General features: G+C 40.5%; 1 protein-coding gene across 4 annotated transcripts in view; it reads left to right on the top strand.

Annotated features, from left to right (window-relative positions):
• The window catches only part of ccdc85cb (coiled-coil domain containing 85C, b), a 59,712-nt gene that overhangs the window by 36,988 nt on the left and 2,744 nt on the right, over window positions 1-19,980 (top strand). Inside the window, exons 2-6 of one of the 4 annotated variants that reach the window (XM_047389052.1) lie at window positions 3,381-3,460; window positions 5,512-5,553; window positions 13,441-13,542; window positions 17,974-18,066; window positions 18,288-18,386. In XM_047389052.1, the coding sequence (XP_047245008.1) occupies window positions 3,381-3,460; window positions 5,512-5,553; window positions 13,441-13,542; window positions 17,974-18,066; window positions 18,288-18,386 (416 nt within the window). Of the gene's footprint in view, window positions 1-3,380; window positions 3,461-5,511; window positions 5,554-13,437; window positions 13,543-17,973; window positions 18,067-18,287; window positions 18,387-19,980 lie in introns of all 4 variants that reach the window. The other 3 variants (XM_047389051.1, XM_047389054.1, XM_047389053.1) reach the window with 3 other exon arrangements.

Below are 19,980 nucleotides of genomic sequence, written 5' to 3'. Positions count from 1 at the left end.
GTAATCCTTATCTTTTATACTAGTTAGGCTTCAGTTTAAGTAATTTCTATCAGTTTCCCAACCCCCCTCTTTCAGAGTCAACCCCCCCCCCCCCCCCCCCCCCCCATTTGTTTTTTTTGTTTGAGCGTGCTGGTGATGACTGAAGGCTGAGGAGCCTCCTTCCTAATCGGCTTGAGATCTGGCTGCAGGTCAGGCCAGCAGATGACTACAGATTAGAGGGTCACAAGGCAGTTAGAGAGGATTACCAGTTCTGGGTACTCCAACCTCCTGCTGTAGGTGTCCAGCCGGTAGTTAACAAGCTGCATGGACTCTCCATAAACGTCAGCGGGGCAGACTAAATGCAGCTGCTGTGACTCTCAATAGGATTCACTACTCTTGAACTTTTGTTCACATCACAACCACAAAATCCAGTGTGTTTGTTAGGGATTTTATGTGATATATAAACACAAAGTTGTGTATAGTGGGAAGAGGTAAACGACAAATGGTTTTCAAACTGTAAATATTTTAATTACTTCCTGAAAAGGGTGGCACTAATTTTACTCTGGCACCCCTAAATCAAATCCAGTGTAACCAATAGCCTTTAGAAGTGACTAATTAGTAGGGTACAGCTGTGTATAATTTAATCTTGGTATAAATCCAACTGTTCTATGAAGGCCTCCGAGGTTTGTTAGAGTACATCACTGGACAAGTAGCATCACAAAGACCAAGGAGCACAGCACAAGGCAGGAAGAAAGTTGTGGAGAAGTTTAAAGCAGGATTTTGCCCACTGTAATTCTGGATATCCACAGCTCAGGTTGAAGAACCGGATGACAGGACAGCAATTAATCAGGCGCTATACAAACCATTGTTGGAAGAAAGGTATACACACCATCCCCACTGTGAAACATGGTGGTGGCAGCACCATGCTGCGGAGCTGCTTTCTTTAGCATGTCTTTAAATGTATTTGAGAACCAGTGGCAAGACTTGAAAATGGATGTTCTCCATCCAGCCTTACTGAGCTTGTGCTACTTCTCAAAAAAGAATCATCAAGAATTTTGATCTATAGATGAGCAAATCTCAGAGACCTACCCTGAAAGACTTGCCTCTGTAACCGCAGCAGAATGTGGCTGTACATGGTATAGAGGAATGCAAGTACAAGGCACACTTTTCTAATGTTTACTTTCAAAACATTTTGAAAACCTGTGTTTCATATTTCCTTTCACTTTACAATAATGCACGACCTTATGTTGGTCTATAAAATAAAACCCCAATAAAATTCATGTTGGTTTGTGGCTGTAACCTGACAAAATGTAGAAGGGTTCAAGAGGTGTAAAGACTTTTACAAAGTTCTTTAGACAAGGCTATTCTTGTATTTTCTCCATCAATAATTCCTTTGAGTAAATCTATTTGTTGCACGATTTTATACAGCCATGTTGTGTTTCACAGTAATATGAAAAAGGGAAACTAAATACAAATTGGGTGTTTTGCTGTCTAATGTCTGTCCTGCAGTGCCCCCTGGTATATCATTCCTGTGCAATAAATCCCACAGACCTGTTAGGCTGGCGTGGAGCATTTCAGTACAAACATAATGTCAGTCTCACCTCCCTGATGGGTAAAATTTGTTTTTACCCTATGTCAGCATTTTGTTATTGTCAACAAACATTCGCCCTGGCTTTGTTACATCAGTGTGCCCTCTCTCAGTCCCACTGTAGTCCCACTTAGTAAACAGAGTGAAATAAAGCCATGTTTCTGCACCGCATAAGTGTGCCACTCCTCATAACTTGGCTTTTATCGCCGTAGATTAAACACAACCTTTTAGGTAGCGGGCTCTGTGCCACCTACCAAGTCAAACTGCACCTCCACTCCCTCACACAGTGTGTGTCCTTCGAACTGAATTCAGCACAGAATGCTGCTTTGTAAGGAGGAACTCAGTTGTGTGATAATTGTGTCTTCTGATACATAACAAGCAGTGCAGGACACATGTAAGGGCATTCAATGGCTCTGGATTACCAAAAAAAGATAGAGTGCTGGTCAGCATACAAATGCTAAGTAAATGTATGTTGATGTTAGGCTACAATATTTGGCTCATAAACTTTGTGCAACAAATGGCTAACAGCTGCAAAAAGACATTGAAGTTAGCTCTGTTTTTTTAACTTGAACTGGCTTTTTTTAAAGGGCTGATAGTAAAAAATAAGAAAGAAAGCAAAAACCTTTTATGAGGGGTTTTATTATGAAAAATTATTCTATGGCCTTTGTTTGAAAATATTGGTGTTATTGTTTTTTTTTTTGTTCTTGTTTATTTTTGTGCTCAAGACACAACAGCTGATTGAACTGCTGAAAATAAGTAAGAAGTAGGGATGCACCGATATGAAAATTTGGGCCAATATCGATACCGATAATAATAGTGCTGTTATGGCCTATAACCGATATTTACAGATTGATTAATGTAAACACCCCACAATCCTGTGCTGCATAACTGTCACATGCCCAAACAAATATCACATTATCAACCTGCTCCCCTCTACCTCCCAAAAAACATACAGAGCAACAGCGACAAGATCTAAATAAAATTAATGTTTAATTTGACCAATTCTAATATGTTAAAATATGACACATTGTCCGATACTGATGTTAATGCCGATATATCATTCATCCCTAGTAAGAAGGAAGTTCTCATAGGAATTAGCATCTTTGATGAGTAATATTGCAATATTATTGACTGCTCAGAAAGGCGCTTTATCAAATGGGTATTGAATTAGGTCTTTTTTTTCTATATTCTAATGTATATTAAATCTGATTTAAAGATGCATCATATAATTATTTGTTGCTATTGCATCATAGAACAAAGGGGTTTAATTACTAAATAAAAGAGCTGAAAAAAATGGTTCATAAGATACAGTTACCTTTGTTGTGCAGGTTTAACAGAGTTGCTTGTAGTCTGTCAGTTTTGAGAACAGTGTTGCCTTAATAAGAAGCTGGCCCTACTTTAGTTCTGACGGTATGATGATACTTGTGTAGTAGCCCTCTTTAGGCCAACTGACTGGCAGTACACAGTAACAGGTGGGGGAAGAGCATCACCGCTCTATGCTCCAAACAGCTGTAGAAAAAAAAAACTAGTTTTCTTGAATATAGTCAATATAGTCAAGTCTATATTGTTTTCAGTTGCAGTTTAATTCAAGTCAAGCTATTTTGAAAGCAAAAGGTCAGTTCTCTGTTGTTAACATAACAGCATTACTTTAAATCTTAAACTAAACCATTTAGAGGGCATTCTTGCAGAAAGAATTCAGATTTTTTTTTTGTCTTATTGCACAGCAACCTTTTTTGCATCACTGGCCTGCCTGCCTTTTTTTCCGCTGGAGGTGTTTGAAATGCCAATCACTTCTTCTCCGTCTTGTTTTCAGATTCCCCCTCCAACTACATCAGGCAGCTGGAGACGAAGGTCCGGATACTGGAGGACGATAACAATGAGCTCCTCTCTCAGGTGAGATGCAAAAACATGCACATCCTAAACACGACTGTCTCAGTTTCACTAAAACATGTCCAACTCACCAACATGTGAGTGATGTCATAAAGTGCTCTCTTGATCTTCTTAAAAGACATTCATTCACGGTATGCCAGCTTGTTATATTACACAAAAATAAGTGTTTCCATTTTTAATTCATGAGGAGTCTGTAATCTTCACTTGCAAGAAGTGACGTTTGCCCTAGCTGTGAGCTGGGGATGCAGAAGAAAGATGAGATGAAGAAGCAACGAAAGAGTAGAAAGCATTAAGTGACAATGACTGAGTAAAAGTATTTTCCCCTATCTTTCTTCTGTAAAGTTGACCTCGTGCTGACTTCTCCCAAATTCAGAGGATTTAAAGTGTAGCGCATGAAAGAGTGAGGAGGTGGTGGGGGTACTGCAATGTAGTTCACCAGGAGGTCACATGTCAGTCTGCAGAGGTGTGTGTTTATCCACACTGCACTAAAACTGAGAGGTACTAATTAGCCCTAGGAGGGGGATGAAAGTTTGGAACATTCAAAGGACAATCATTAATTATTGGCAAAGATGTCATTAAAAGATAGAGACGAGCATTATTATTTTATCCTAAGGTTTTATGATGTGCGGCAGCTCATTTGAATGCCAGCCAGACTGCAGACAGTCAAACTGAGGTTGAATTTTCTATGCTGAAAGCCTTTTCACTCTTAGCCTTTTAAACTTATTCCTTTTTCAACAGTTATGTCCCAGCAGATTCATGTGTAGGCTAGAGTCACCAGTGTGAAATTATACATTATAATAATTATTAAATTTTAATTTCAAAATGTTACAATTAAATGCCACACATGAGTCAGGAGGGAATAATGGGAGGCTCTCCTTTTTAGCAGACTTGCAGAGCCATTCAGGCCTGTTGACCTTTTCCACCTATAAACTTTAAAGTAATTCAGTAGAATATGTGTTCAGGTTCGCCTGCAAGTCATTTGTGGTATGTCTGTACGAGCTTTGCAGATCTACAGACTGACATTTTTTTTTTTTCTTTGCAAAATAGCTCAAACTCAGTCAGATTGGATGGATTTCTTTTTAATCTTGCAACAAATTCTCACTTGGATTCAAGTTTTGACTTTGACTGGGCCATTTAAACACATCACCATGCTTTAATCGTACAGCTCTGGCTGTATGTTTAGTGCCATTGTCTGCTAAAGGGTGAACCTCCGCCCCAGTCTTACGTCTCTTGTAGCCTCCAACAGGTCTTTCCTGTCCCTGTAAGAAAAAAACATCCCCACAGCATGATGCTGCCCTCACTATGTTTTTATAGTTTAGATGGTGTGTTCCGGGGAGAGCTGCACAATATGTAAAATTGTAATCGGCATTGCAATTTCAATATCACTATGTCAAAGGACTGTTTGGATGCAATATTTGGTATGTTATAACATTTCAAGGGAGATGCGTTGAAGCTCTTCATGTAAATAATATATTTGGCCAGATGGACGTTCACCGCCGTTGATGCACACCTTGCTACGGATTTCAGTTGAAAAATGCTAAAGCTCCCAGAAAGGAGTTGGGTTATTGTTGAAAGGACAACAAAAAGAGTGAAAAGAATTGAGGTCAACCACAGTCGATAACGCCGTCGCAGTTGCCAAGTGGTATATTGCAATTATTTGTTTGACTAATGTTGTGAAGCCTTGGTATTGGACGATGTGCTCTGTTATAATGTCAGTTCCTTTTTCCTATTGTAAGATGATGGCTTGAAAAGTTTAGACATAGTTTTATAACCTAACCCTGCTCTAAACATATCCATAACCCTTGGTCTTTGTGATAAAGTTGGACAAATACAAATACCATGCTTTTTAGATGTTTTATAACAAAAAATCTGAATCCTTTGTGTCCCATTTGGGTTAGGGTGCTGTTGGTTTATCGCATAAAATCCTAATGAAATGTGTTGAAGGATGCAGTTGGAACATGGCAGAATGTAGAATCGTTCACGGTGTTTCAATTACAAAACAAGCAAATAATAATGCAATATATTTCTTCACGTTGTGTTTTCTCTCTCCCTAGGCCTATAATCGCTATAGTTTATCGCAGATACAGATGAAAAAGGTAACTTTCTGTAATGTCACCATTATGTATGTTATCTTGGCTGCTCACCAACTCTTTGGGCTTCTTCTTTACTCATCTAAATATTCGGTGATGGGACTTTTCACAGCTTTGAGCTTGAAACTTTCTACCTTCTAAAGGATGGACACAGAGCAACAGCGGTAACATTAAAAAGATTGACTTGTTTAGGATCAGATATGTTTTTGTTGGCTCAGTTTGGGGGGATGGCTGTGCTGGTGGTGATACCTGAGCATGTTTTACGTTTTTAAATGCAAAGAAGTACATTCTAGACCTCCTGTGGGGAAATCAGTACTTTATCTACGCCTGCTCTTATCAACCACTGTTTTGTTTGGGTGTTTGGCCACTCATTGTAGAAAAAATGTATATCAGGTCTTTTTCATCCCATAGATAGGGTGGCAAAGGTTATCTATGCCTGTTCTTATCAAGATGACCTAAACAGAATGATTCATTCAGCAAATGAGTGTGATTCATCACTTACTCATAGCACTTTGCCTGTCAACTCACAGTCAGCCTCTGCAACAATGGGCAAAACCGGTTTCATTCAAGAGGGTGGTAAAAGAAACCAGTTTTATTTTTTTGTAAATGGAAAATCCAAACTTGGCAATTTTTCCTCAGTTAAACTCCAGGGAAGTGGGATAGAGCTAACCCCAACGAAGAGCATCCCGTAAATCTGTGCCATAAAGCAGGAAACCAGCAGAAGAAGATTTTCTGTCTTGGTGTTTACATTTCATAGAATACAAAAGCAACCACACCTTAACAGATTACTGTAAGACATTGGTGCAGTTGCCAGTTTCTGAAGGATTTCCCATGATGTTAGCTTTCTTCCTTTTAGTATGGTTACCGCTGGATCTCTGTCTTGACCTTGTTATTCTTTAACTTTGCTGCTGTTAGAGTATTGGACAAAAAAAAGAAACCTGTTTGACTGAACATGCTGAGTTTCAAACAAGGTTGTAGTTATTTTCTGTATCAGCTGTTATTTGAATTATTTATCTACAGCCTAATAACTCACAATTTTCCTCGGTCTGCCAGCAACCATGTGCACAATTTGGAGCTGTGTGTGCTTTTGCCAAGCTGGGAGTACATGTGCATAGGTGCTGTGGTGCCAGTAAATTAAGCAATTTGGAGCTCTTTACTGTTTCTAATTCACTGCAGAGACTATCCATGTTAAAATGGCTTTTTGATATCCTGGTGAGACCTTAGTCCACAAGCCTAGTTCTGACCAAAAGTAGTCCAGGTAGATTAACATATGCTTTATATTTATTATATATTCTCTTGCTTTTAATTATATTTTCTATTTTGATGTATTTCTTCCATAATAAAAATGGGGTTTAAATGCATTATGGACAGGGATACCTTTAAAGATGTCCTCGGAAAATCAGTGGTAGATTAAGTACATGGCAAACTTTAATTAAAACACTTCCTGTATTGAATAAATCAGCACATCTAATCTAAAAGGTTTAGAGACGCTGATCCCATAATGAGGTAGACGAGGCCGCTATTACTCCTGTTGTGGAGCTCCCTATTAAATATACAGACTTGAGGTTGTAGTTTTCTACCTAAAAAGAAAAGAAAACTCCAGTCTTATTTATTAATATTTCCTAATTGAAATCATGTTTTAAAACAGTTTTTATAGGAATGAAGAAAAAATTCTTGCAAAAGTGTTGCTTCTGTGTCCATACCTCTTTATGTGGCTCCAGCATGTTGCGCTAATGAATCCCACCGGTGGCCCTAATGTCTATATGTGGCTTTTCTTGGCTGGAAAAACCTTTGTCTGTCCTTAGATCTGCTCTGCACCATGTTCGGTACCCTGAACCCCAGGTGAATGAATGCTACATTGTGCTTTGGTGCATAAACCACACTAGCTTGTTCTTGTTTGTCGAGACGTCTGGTGGGCTGAATAATTTAACGAACGGGGGCAACACAGGTGGATCCATGTATACATTATGCATTGCATGGCTCACAGTGGGTGAGTGAGTGTAGCTGAATAACGAAAAAATGTCAGTTGGAAGATAAACCCGTGATTTAAAAGAGGGAAATTTCTTTGAAAGAGGGCCACGTATCCCATTCTTTAGCACATTTCCCTCTTGATGAGTGAATCCTAGCAGATGGAAATGCTATGGTGGATTAGTTGACTCAGTGGACATATTGCCTAACTTCCTGAACACTGAAACAGGCCCATTGAAAGCTCTTGTGCTGCTAAGAGAAAAACAATAGCCTTTTATTTAAGGAATGTTGTACCTCCAGACCAGATTTGCAGAAATATGTTTTTACTGTACCAGAGGGATTGCAGGGGAAATCAACAGCAGAGTTGCACTATGGGCATAAAAAGGGAACCAAAAGAGAGCACGTGAAACTAGAAGAAAAACTTAAACAGGATAGAAATTTACCCCGGATGAAGTCCCTGGTGTACAGGTTGTAGCTTTTCTTTTTAGTCCAAAAGTTCACCAGGAACATTTGGATTGTGTGTTATAGAGAGAGTGCCTATAGTCTACAGCTAACATTTTCTGTTAACAGATTTTAAATCATTAATGTCTATTTACAGCTAGCTGTGGTGAAACATTTAGTGACTCCCCCCAGCTAAAGAACTATTTATGATTTTAAACCATTTATGTTCGGAGGCACAAAGAAACTGTAGGTCTGTAACTATGCATCCAGCTCACGAAACAAAACAATAGATGTTATTGGGTTTAGGGGAAGTAGAGAAGACTATATTGTGTCAATATTTTGGGGAAAGCTAAGAATCTATTATTTCACTAATAGAGTACAGGTGTCACAAATTACAAATAGGGTTTTAAAGAAATCTGAAAAATCAGGGGAGAATAAGTCCGTTCAGGCTTAACTAGACAATGTATTTTAGTTTTCCTGCTTGCCTCAATCTAAGGTAGTCCTAATTCCAAAAAAGTATTCAAAATTAAATTTCTTTATGTTTACACAAATAGAATGAAGGTTTAAATTCTGTAAATGGTTTAACATGTTTTATTGGTCAAAAATGCCTCAAACCCTTGATGTCTATTCATGGCTTATGGTAATATACAGTATCTTGACTCACAAAAGATAAAGAAGCAGCATCTGTTGAGGCTTTTTTCATACATAAAGATTTTTAACTGTTTTGCAGATGTGTTTAGGCTCATACACTGTCAGATCTGTTCAGAGTATAACCTAACCCTGACATTAAAGTGTTCACTGATTTATTTTAAGACCTCACATCCAGCCCTCTACCATTCTCTACTTTTTTTGTTTGCGCTGCTGCAGTGCTGCTCCTGAACATACAAAATAGCTTCAGAGATGCATGTCTCTGGTACCGCTCCTGAGCATAAAGATGGCACATTTTAAAAATAAATGGGGGATAAAATCCACCTCTCGGTTACCATGGAGTAGCAATTCACCATATACAGGTCCCTCTCAAAATATTAGCATATTGTGATAAAATTCATTATTTTCCATAATGTAATGATGAAAATTTAACATTCATATATTTTAGATTCATTGCACACTAACTGAAATATTTCAGGTCTTTTATTGTCTTAATACGGATGATTTTGGCATACAGCTCATGAAAACCCAAAATTCCCATCTCACAAAATTAGCATATCATTAAAAGGGTCTCTAAACGAGCTATGAACGTAATCATCTGAATCAACGAGTTAACTCTAAACACCTGCAAAAGATTCCTGAGGCCTTTAAAACTCCCAGCCTGGTTCATCACTCAAAACCCCAATCATGGGTAAGACTGCCGACCTGACTGCTGCCCAGAAGGCCACTATTGACACCCTCAAGCAAGAGGGTAAGACACAGAAAGAAATTTCTGACCAAATAGGCTGTTCCCAGAGTGCTGTATCAAGGCACCTCAGTGGGAAGTCTGTGGGAAGGAAAAAGTGTGGCAGAAAACGCTGCACAACGAGAAGAGGTGACCGGACCCTGAGGAAGATTGTGGAGAAGGGCCGATTCCAGACCTTGGAGGACCTGCGGAAGCAGTGGACTGAGTCTGGAGTAGAAACATCCAGAGCCACCGTGCACAGGCGTGTGCAGGAAATGGGCTACAGGTGCCGCATTCCCCAGGTCAAGCCACTTTTGAACCAGAAACAGCGGCAGAAGCGCCTGACCTGGGCTACAGAGAAGCAGCACTGGACTGTTGCTTAGTGGTCCAAAGTACTTTTTTCGGATGAAAGCAAATTCTGCATGTCATTCAGAAATCAAGGTGCCAGAGTCTGGAGGAAGACTGGGGAGAAGGAAATGCCAAAATGCCAGAAGTCCAGTGTCAAGTACCCACAGTCAGTGATGGTCTGGGGTGCCGTGTCAGCTGCTGGTGTTGGTCCACTGTGTTTTATCAAGGGCGGGGTCAATGCAGCTAGCTATCAGGAGATTTTGGAGCACTTCATGCTTCCATCTGCTGAAAAGCTTTATGGAGATGAAGATTTCATTTTTCAGCACGATCTGGCACCTGCTCACAGTGCCAAAACCACTGGTAAATGGTTTACTGACCATGGTATCACTGTGCTCAATTGGCCTGCCAACTCTCCTGACCTGAACCCCATAGAGAATCTGTGGGATATTGTGAAGAGAACGTTGAGAGACTCAAGACCCAACACTCTGGATGAGCTAAAGACCGCTATCGAAGCATCCTGGGCCTCCATAAGACCTCAGCAGTGCCACAGGCTGATTGCCTCCATGCCACGCCGCATTGAAGCAGTCATTTCTGCAAAAGGATTCCCGACCAAGTATTGAGTGCATAACTGTACATGATTATTTGAAGGTTGACGTTTTTTGTATTAAAAACACTTTTCTTTTATTGGTCGGATGAAATATGCTAATTTTGTGAGATAGGAATTTTGGGTTTTCATGAGCTGTATGCCACAATCATCCGTATTAAGACAATAAAAGACCTGAAATATTTCAGTCAGTGTGCAATGAATCTAAAATATATGAATGTTAAATTTTCATCATGACATTATGGAAAATAATGAACTTTATCACAATATGCTAATATTTTGAGAAGGACCTGTAAATGTGCAGTTGTTCTAGTGCAGCTGATAACCTCATATCCTAACCCAAACCTTCATAGTACTGTGGAAATAATGAAAAAAATATCTTACAAAAAATCAACCTGACATCAGTCCTCGCCTGTTCTCCTTTCTGGATCTGTTCTATCATTAATGTGATTTTTAAACCTTACCTCACCCTGAAGCTCCACCTGGCTCTAATAATATTTTCATCAGTAATCATTTAAGCCCTCAATGGAGCTTCCTCCGTCTCTCCACCTTTTATTGCTTCAACTGTCTCACTACTTCTGTACTATCATTCTCCTGATGAGGCATTATTGCAATTAATATCTAATATAATGTCAGACATGTTAAATAGCCAAGTTTGATTAAGACCTCGTGATGTGTAACCGTTACCCGCATCCCAAACACTCTGAGCAGCTAAGGGCGAGTCAATGACATCACGCTGCCATGCGCTTTCACAATAAAAGCACGTGAGGTAAAGATTTCAAAACCAAGTATTTTTCTCCTTTGCGGTATAATTTTTGGGGGGTAACACGTCCCCCCTGGTTCCTACGCCTATACCAGCCTCCAAGCCTTTTAACAGAGTGTTGATGCAACAAGCAGTCTGTGAGCTGCCTCTGTCACCACAACATGACAGCTCAAAAACTCAAGATCTTACTTGAGAATAAGAGTCTCATAGAAGCATTTGAACACATACCATCACCAGTTAAAGTTCAAGCTTTAGGCATGACACCCTGCTTAATCTATTTTTGAGACTTCTTTTTATATAACAAAAGAAGTAGATTATTATTCTACATTAAACAGAAATTCTTCAAAACACAGTTTGAGATTGATGAAACCTTTATTCCATTTGGGAAATGCAACTTTTTTTTTAATGGGACCATCTTAGATTGAGACAAGCCACAGTATAAAGACCAGTGAAACCTGAAAGCACCATAATAACCCAAAGGGGGAAACAATAACTTCTCCCTGTCACCACCAAGAACGCTATGATGGATGGGTTGAATAAAGACCCAGAGTTTTATTAATCCCCGGCTGTCTCGCAAACAAATATTTTTATTGGCCTAAACTGTCAAGGTCAGACCCATGTTCTGCTTTTGTTTAAAAAGGCAGAACACAATGAAATCCTGTGGGACACCCCTTTCATTTCCCACCAATTAGATCAAGGTGAATTGTTGATTTTATCAAATATGTGTTTATTATTCTTCTTCATTTGACATTTCAAGGGTTTTGACACAGCCTGTGGGTTGGAATATAAAAAGCCAAAGGATAGATCAAGAAGTGTCAAGAGAAATATTAGGAAAGGGTAGAAGAATGTCAAGGAAGAAGGATGTTAACAGAGGAGACGTATGGAATGCTGTAGTGGGTGTGTGCAAATAAAACTGCAGCAAGTGTACACCTGAGTGTTTTACTCGAACAGAGATAAAACACCATTTATAGCCTGGAGGCCTCCAGGCATCACATGTGGTTAGAAACCACGGCTCACACTGGGGGAACAGTTGTGCGTGACATTAGAAATGTCACAGAGATTGGGGACGGAGCTATGTCCCTGCCTGGTTTGTGCCCCCCAGGAACGGGTAGTCTTTGGCTACTAATAAGAACAAAACCCTAAGAGCGCTGTGCTGTGTTGTGGGGCACAAAATTTCAGCCTCCAATGTGATGAAGTATCATTTATGCAGAGAGCAGCACAAGCAATGTCGTCTAGCTGACAATTAGAGGACAGATGGTGTTATTGGAGGGGGGATCATAATGTACAAATATGAAACGGGTAATCATTATTATGTTGGTGTTTAAATGCCAGTCCTCCAACTCTAGAAATTCTGTAAGAGAAAAAGTTTAGTAGGTATTTTCCTACCAACCTTTTTCAGGTACAAAAATGAGCCGTTTGCCACTGTCCCACTGGGCATTTTGTACCAACCACTCATCAACTTCAAGAACCTCTCATGACGACTATTAAATTGAGGCATGTGATGTCGCCTGGTACGGCAGAGCCGGGGTCCCACCCTGGAGCTAGGCCTGGGGTCGGGACTCGTCGGAGAGCGCCTGGTGGCTGGGTTGCTCCTCGCGGGACCCAGCCGGGCCAAGCCCGAACGAGAGACGCGAGGCCATCCCCCAGTGGGCCCACCACCTACAGAGGGAACTGTGAGGGACTGGTGCAAAGAGGATAGGGCAGCGGACGAAGGTGGAGACCTCAGCGGCCAGATCCCCGGATGCTTAGGCTGGCTCTAGGGACATGGCATGTCACCTAGAGCGCACAATGAAGGTCTGCTAGGAACGTCTGGCGTAGTCCTTGGCCAGGGATGTATTCAACTCCCACCTCCGGGAGAGCTTTGACCAGATTCCGGGGGATGTTGGAGACATAGAGTCCGAGTGGACCATGTTCTCTGGGAGGAGTTTGGTGAGGCCATGGAGAAGGACTACCGGTTGGCCTTGAAGCGATTCTGGTAAACCATTCGCCGTCTCAGGAGGGGGAAGCAGTGCTTCACCAACACTGTTTACAGTGGGGGTGGGAGGGAGGCTGCTGACCTCAACTGGGTACATTATCGGGTGGTGGAGGGAGTATTGCATTCTACAAATCACAGCATTTTAAGTAATTACCGTAATTTAAAAAATAACAATAGAAATAAATATAGTCTTTAAATCAGGAAATAAGTGAAAAAAAATTTGACTTAATTTAAATTTATGAAAACAACATTTATTTCTCTTTCTTCCACCCTCTAAACTCCATTTAGGTTAATTATTTTGATTCATTGGGATCCATTAAGGTTTGTTCTTTTGGTGTTTTAGGTGTCCTTCCCTTGACATCTTTTATCTCTTTTGTCGTTTTGTGGTGTGTGTTTGTTTTGTGCCCACGCATGCGCAGCAGAGCAACCCAGGTGACCTCCGAGCCCTGAGGAAGGGAATGACTCTGTACCACTCCGAGTCCCAGCTGTCCTCACTGCCCCAGCGCCAGGAGGCCATGCACATGGTCAGTACCCAGGAGACACACACTGACACACACAGAGAGAGATCAACCGTCACTTACCTGCTTAGACAAATGCCATAACAACAGGCTGTCACTGTTGCACTTCCTTTTTAAATGTGATTAAGTGTGGACTCGGAGTTTGATTTCATACAAAAATAAACCCAGGCACGTCTAATTATTGGGAGGAGGGCACTGGTGCCTATAATTTTAAATCAAATCAGGTTAGCTTTAATTCACTTTACTGCAAGCTCTTCAATTACACCCCCACATGCAACCCTGCTCTGTATTACTGATGACAGGAAGGGAACTGAATCAGTGGGAAGACAAGGGATAGGTCATAGGGCAGCTATAGCAAACTGGAAAAGAAACAAAGGGGCAATATAAGAAACTTACCGGGAGTCTGAACCCCGTTCTTTGATCCCATATTCCGGCCTTTTGGCTTTTCCCTGGCTCCCTGGAGCTTGTTTGTTCTGAATCCCACTATGAAAGTAATAATCCTCTTCAATCCATCTCTAACTCTGACCCTGAGAATGTCTGGGGTGGAAAGGCTTGGTAATTGTTTTTTAGTCTGCTCGAAGGAAAGCCACCACCCAGAGGACTAAATCTATCCACAGGAACATAAAGGAACAGGGGTTATAGAACTACGTTAAAATTAAGAAATGGAATAAAATAACAAGAGTAAAAATGAACCCTTACATTAAGGTCATTAAGTCTCCTATGTACCAGCACCAAGATTTTAAATTATTTTCTTTTAAAAACAGGGAGCCAGCACAGCAATTTAACGACTGGTGTAACATATAATGAAAGTTCAAGCATTTTAACAGCCTTGTCTGCTTGTCAAGGCCATGAACTTTGACAACAGGTTCTCTATTCTAAATAAATTGGCAGATTCGATTCCTTATTCCATGGCCCAGTTCCACATAACCAAAAAACATAAAATATTATTTGGGTGTTAAACTGAGGTGTAAATGTTTCCTCTCCACTGTCTCTACATGCATGCTCATGATGAAGGATTGCTGCAAAGTCAACGCCAGTGACTGTCCACTGTCTCTACATGCTCAACCGGGAGGAGTGAATGCTACAAGTCACTGTCTGGATGCAATCTACTGGGTTTCCTTAGACAGAAAAACTTTTTATCCAATTTGAATAAATAACTGAATCTGACTGCACTGTTCAATGGTTAGGATTCATTGGAATGTATGAACCTGACTGTTGTGAAGTGCCTTGAGACAACATGTGTTGTGAATTGGTGCTATATAAATAAATTGAATTGAACTGAATTAAAAGTAGCTTCCTGCCACTTGGTGGTCATACAGTACAAGACTGAACCACAATCTTTAGCATCTTATATTAGCATGTTAGCCCAGATATCATAAAAAAAACAAAGTCTCTATAACTGTGTCCTAGAGAAAGTAGGTTCTTACCTTAAGAGTCCCAAAACGCTGCCAGCATTTCCAAATTCAGTATATTTTATGACAGACACTGATACCTCAAAAACATAAAGCTAGGTATCTTATTATTCTCTGGATAGCCTTCCTGTTATCTGCTACAAGTTGCTCTTGCTCTCTCTTGCACTTTTATAGCCTCAGTAAACCGCAGATATTTCGGACATTTAGTAGAAAGTATAGTTTCCAGTTTCAGTAACTTCCTAAATCTCCGTGCTTCCTCTGAATTACTTTTGAAGCACCTGAGTGTTACTGAAAATAACATTACTTTCTTCATGTTTTGGATAAAACTTTCACCCAGATATGTTGTTGATACTGAGATGTGGTAGTGCTTGATAACGGTGTGTTTACTGAACAGAAATTATCAGATTTTTGAGCTTCAAGTCCCCTGCTCACCTTTCAGGACTGATAATGCTGAAAATCAGCCGATTCTGGTCAACACCTAATTTATTGATGCCTCTCTATTAAAACCTGTTGCAAAGTCATTTACCTTTTATAAAGCCTAGCAGCTAAAATCAATGCAAACTCATGAATTCAAATTAACGAACAGATTAACTAGATGGCTTTCAGCAGTTTGTGTTAGCATCTATCAATAATACAATCAGCAGGTCCTAAATTTAGTTGAAGTTTATCGATCCATGCGAAAGAGGTAAGAGAAAGCAGAATCTCAGAGAACGGGACATTGTGTACCCCTTTCACTCTATCAGCTCCTTCTTTTTACTGTATTTAGTCCTTTGTCTCTGACACACAGTTCCAGGTCAGTGAGCGCGAGTGAGTGAGGGAGGGATGTTGTCAGACTGAAAATGATTGGAGAGATGAGAAGGAAAGTGGAAAAAAATCGGCCTGCATGCATGACTCACCCAAACACTTTTCCAGTTGGTTCTGATTATGTATACTCTAACTGTACGCCAATGCGCCAACACTATTTGATTCACCCCTCCCATTTTACTAGGGCTGTTGATACCGGCGTAGCCTACCCCAAACCAACATTCATATGAGCAGTAAACATTTCATCTTTGTACAGTCTGGATCCCTCTTTTCAATGCACAACTCTGGGACTACAGAATAAAGTGAAAACTAGGCCTCAGGGTGGTTGCCTGCAGGCTTTCCTGCTTTAAAACATGAGTTACATGACTGGGCCATCAAGAAACATCTGCCAAACTTAATAATGTGCAGAGGAGGTAGTTTAACCATTTAAATTAGGTGCGTTGGAGCAGGGAAACATCTAAAACATGCAGGTCAGCCCAACGCCAACTCAGAAAACTGAAGCCTTTTAGGAAATTGTTTGTTTCCAAATTCCTCTGATTTGCCATATGGGGCTACTACTATGATCACTGCAGAAGAAGTACCAGTTTGTGCCCCAGAACCATTGGTGCTTAGGGATGTTGAGGTAAATTATTGGATTTAAATAGTTTAAAAAAAGTTTGTTTTGTATTTACCAATAAACAAAGAAACAGTTTGTCTGGTTTAGTAGCATAAACTTCATGTGATCAGCGCTGATAGTTTAACCACTCTTTAGTGGGAAGAGTAGTCGTTTTGCAATCCGAAAGTTGTGGGATCAATTCCAGCATGTTTAATGACCGGCAGTGGTTGATAGCTCAAAATGAATAAAGGTTGCCCCTCCATTCAGCCTTCCCGGTATCAGCCTGAATAAAATGCATGTCAGGACGCATCGAGTCATCTTCACTCAGCAACAGCTTTCACCCCAAAGAGTGTTGCTGTAACCTCAACCTGGTAGCACTTGTGTATGGTGCATTCACCAATCTATGCAAGATCAGATTTTTGAGTTTCCAACCATGCGGTCACCAGTAGATGCCAATTAGGCTGAAAGTTGTCTAACAACCGATTTCTCTTTGACTTTCTATGAATAACCGATTTTAGAGAAACTGATCAGACATCACTTGTGGGCTTTTTATTTGTCAACTAGGTAAAAAATTAAATTAAATTCAACATTTCATTAGCCAATGAAAATTCCATCCTAGGCATATTTGTTTGGAAGGAAAGGCTGGAAACAGTTTTTATTTGGTTCCGGTTGGTTAGTTACTCTGTGTTTATGTCATTATCCATCACTAGAAGCCTCTTTTAGCATAGAGCCTGTGTTTTATGAGGATAGTTTTAATTTGCCTAAAAAGGTTATGTGGGTGGGGGGAAGATGCCTAAAGCCTAAACGAAGATGGTGACCTTTAACTGTACAAAGAAGACAAAACACTCGTGTTTTCCTCAGTTGAGGCTGGAACTTTGAGAACCAGAGATACAAATCAATGTTTGTCTTCGCTGATGTGAAATCAGGGGCTTTGGCTGGGTTATTATTGTTATCAGAATATTTTGGCATCCAAATGGATTCATGGGGGGAGCTGACAAACACATCACAAGCATGAATTGAATCCTGGCGAACAGAGCCAGAGAGCTGTGTCTAATGCTTGGGTCCTGATGCCAGGTCACGCTGAATACTGCCATTGTGTGTCCCTGAGATCTCTGTGTCCCCTAAACAGAGAGCCACTGTCTGGAGCTAACCGGGGGGTGAGATGAGTCAAGCAAACACCCAGGTTGTCTCCTTCCCGGCTCACTGCTCCCATCATAGCAGGTTAAATCAGGCCTTGCAGGTTGCAGACCTGGGAACTGAACGTAAAAAAAAGGAAGGTGATTTGAGTTGTAATGAAAGGGATGACATTTTCAGTGCCACAGCACAGGAAATGTCTCCTTTTTTTAACCTGACCCAGGTGGAGAGAGTGTGGTGAACTTTCTTTGTGTTGGTTGATGCTCTTACGAGGAGCTCTGTGAGGAGGGGTGCAGGGTTTAAACTGAGTGACAGCAGATACGATAAGAGCATGTTCTCCACATGTTTCGGATTTAAAGGTGCCAATTAACCTTTGCAACTGGTCAACCTCTCATTCCTGTTTTTTTTTTTTTTTTCTTCCATTTGCTGTTGCAGGTTTTGTTTTTCGGTGACAGGATGACCCATAAATATATCATTGTTGTCTCCCTACAGGGCACAAACCGTCTTCCAACCAGCGAATCGTCTCCTGCCACCGGCTACCTGTCCTGTGTCCAGAAGCCAGAGGCAGTGGTGCATGCAATGAAGGTCATTTATTAGCTCATACACATTTATGGAAATGTAGTTATGGAGCATTTGTCTTTGCACTTGATTTTGTTGATGTGTGAATGAACACGCCATGATCTCACAAATATTTTTGGTGTTTTTGTTTTTCTGTCACCACTTTGTGTAATGTTGTAAACCTTTTATAACAATCTCCTTACTTTTTCTACGATTCGTGAATGAACCTTCTTCCGCCTTTTTATTAGGTTCTAGAGGTCCACGAGAATTTGGACAAACAGCCTCCTGAAGACTACGAGGACGATCTCAGTGAGAAAGAGAAGGCCATCGTACGAGAGATGTGCAACGTAAGTCCAGCTGTCTCATGTGATAGACCAACACAAAGTAGTACATGGTGCAAAGTGTTTTCTGTGTCCTCTACATGACTGGTGGGCAGGTTGCACAGTCTTGTTCTTTCAGCAGTGGTTTTCTTCTTGCCACTCTTCCGTAGAGGCCAGATTTGTGGAGTTCAGTAGTCAACAGATTCTCCCACCTGAGCTGTGGATCTCTGCAGCACCTCCCGTGCTACCACAGTCCCCCATGGTAGTTTTCTAATTAGGTGACTTTAAAAAAAAACAACTGGATGCTCTGGATTTTAATTAAGGGTGTCGGGGTGAGGGGGGCTAAATACAAATGCATGCTATGTTTTCAGATTTTATTTGTAAAGAAAAAAAGTACCATTAACTTTCCACTGCACAATTAACTCCTACATTGTGTTGCCCTATTACGTACAATCCCCCAAAAATACCTTTAGGTTTGACACTTAATAGTGGAAAAGCTATGAATACTGTGGCTATAAATTACATTACTACTAATGGTAGTTTTGCATCTTTTCACAAATAACAGACCTTTAAAGCCCCTTTGGAGAATGCGGTTTCAGGATTTTCCTGAAGAATTTGGATTTATCAGTTTATCACTTTATCTCTGACTATCTTAAATGAGCCCGGGCCAAAACAAGACAGTGGCCCCTCTGTATCTCGACAGTCTTAACGATGTTATGGTTGATCCAAGTTTTGGATGAGTAATCAGGCTCCTTATCTTGGAAAAACTCTCTGGAATTTTGTTTTATACACAGCCGTGTCTCTGATCCGTTAGGGTTTTATCTTTAAATGTTTTTGGCTTCTGATTCAAAATAAATGTCTTTTTTTTTTTATTGTGACACGTTTTGCTCAATACAATGGGTCCCGCATGTATTTTACATGGATTCCCACTTTTTTGTAAAATTAAGCATTAAATGTTTCATAAAAGCACTATAAGCTCACAGATTTTACTTATACAAGATCCGACTACATCATAACTATTAAGCCCATTAGAGCACAGCTGTAGTTTGATATTTCTGTTCTAACAGCCTGAGCGGCCCGGTTTCTCTGTATCCTCTGTCTCCACTCTTTTCTCTTCTCTGAAACAAACCCTATATCGGAAGCCATCACTATAGGCTCACAGTTGAGCTGTTAAAGCAATTTCACTTTATCAGCAGGGAAAAGAGCACTCCTCCAAGCACACATTCTCACCTATCTAGTCTTTCCCTTCGCTGCCCCTCATTTCCCTCAATCTCTCTCTCTGTTGGTGTTGAAAACGGCTTGTGCGGAATAAAAGGTGCCCTGATGAGAGAGAGAAGCAGAGTCATGCTATTTGGACCCTGCAGCGGTTTGTGACAGGCCAGGAATTTGGGGAACAGTACAATAGTTGTTTTGTGATATTACCAGGGTCCCCCGTGGGCCCCTTTACACTGATGGTAGAGGAAAACCTCACAGAGAGGAAGGTAGTTCAGCTGAACTGTATCGCATACACAGGTGCATTAATAAGAAGTTAATTTACTCCAGTAATTCTATTCAGAACGTGGAACTTGAGTTGAATTATTTAAATAAAACAACTTTCAGATGATATCCTAATCTCCTAAAA

This window comes from Girardinichthys multiradiatus, chromosome 15, assembly GCF_021462225.1.
Source record: "Girardinichthys multiradiatus isolate DD_20200921_A chromosome 15, DD_fGirMul_XY1, whole genome shotgun sequence".
In the NCBI taxonomy this organism is placed as follows: Eukaryota; Metazoa; Chordata; class Actinopteri; order Cyprinodontiformes; family Goodeidae; genus Girardinichthys; species Girardinichthys multiradiatus.
Note: the sequence above shows the minus strand (reverse complement) of the source record. Positions and strands in the feature narration are given on the sequence as shown.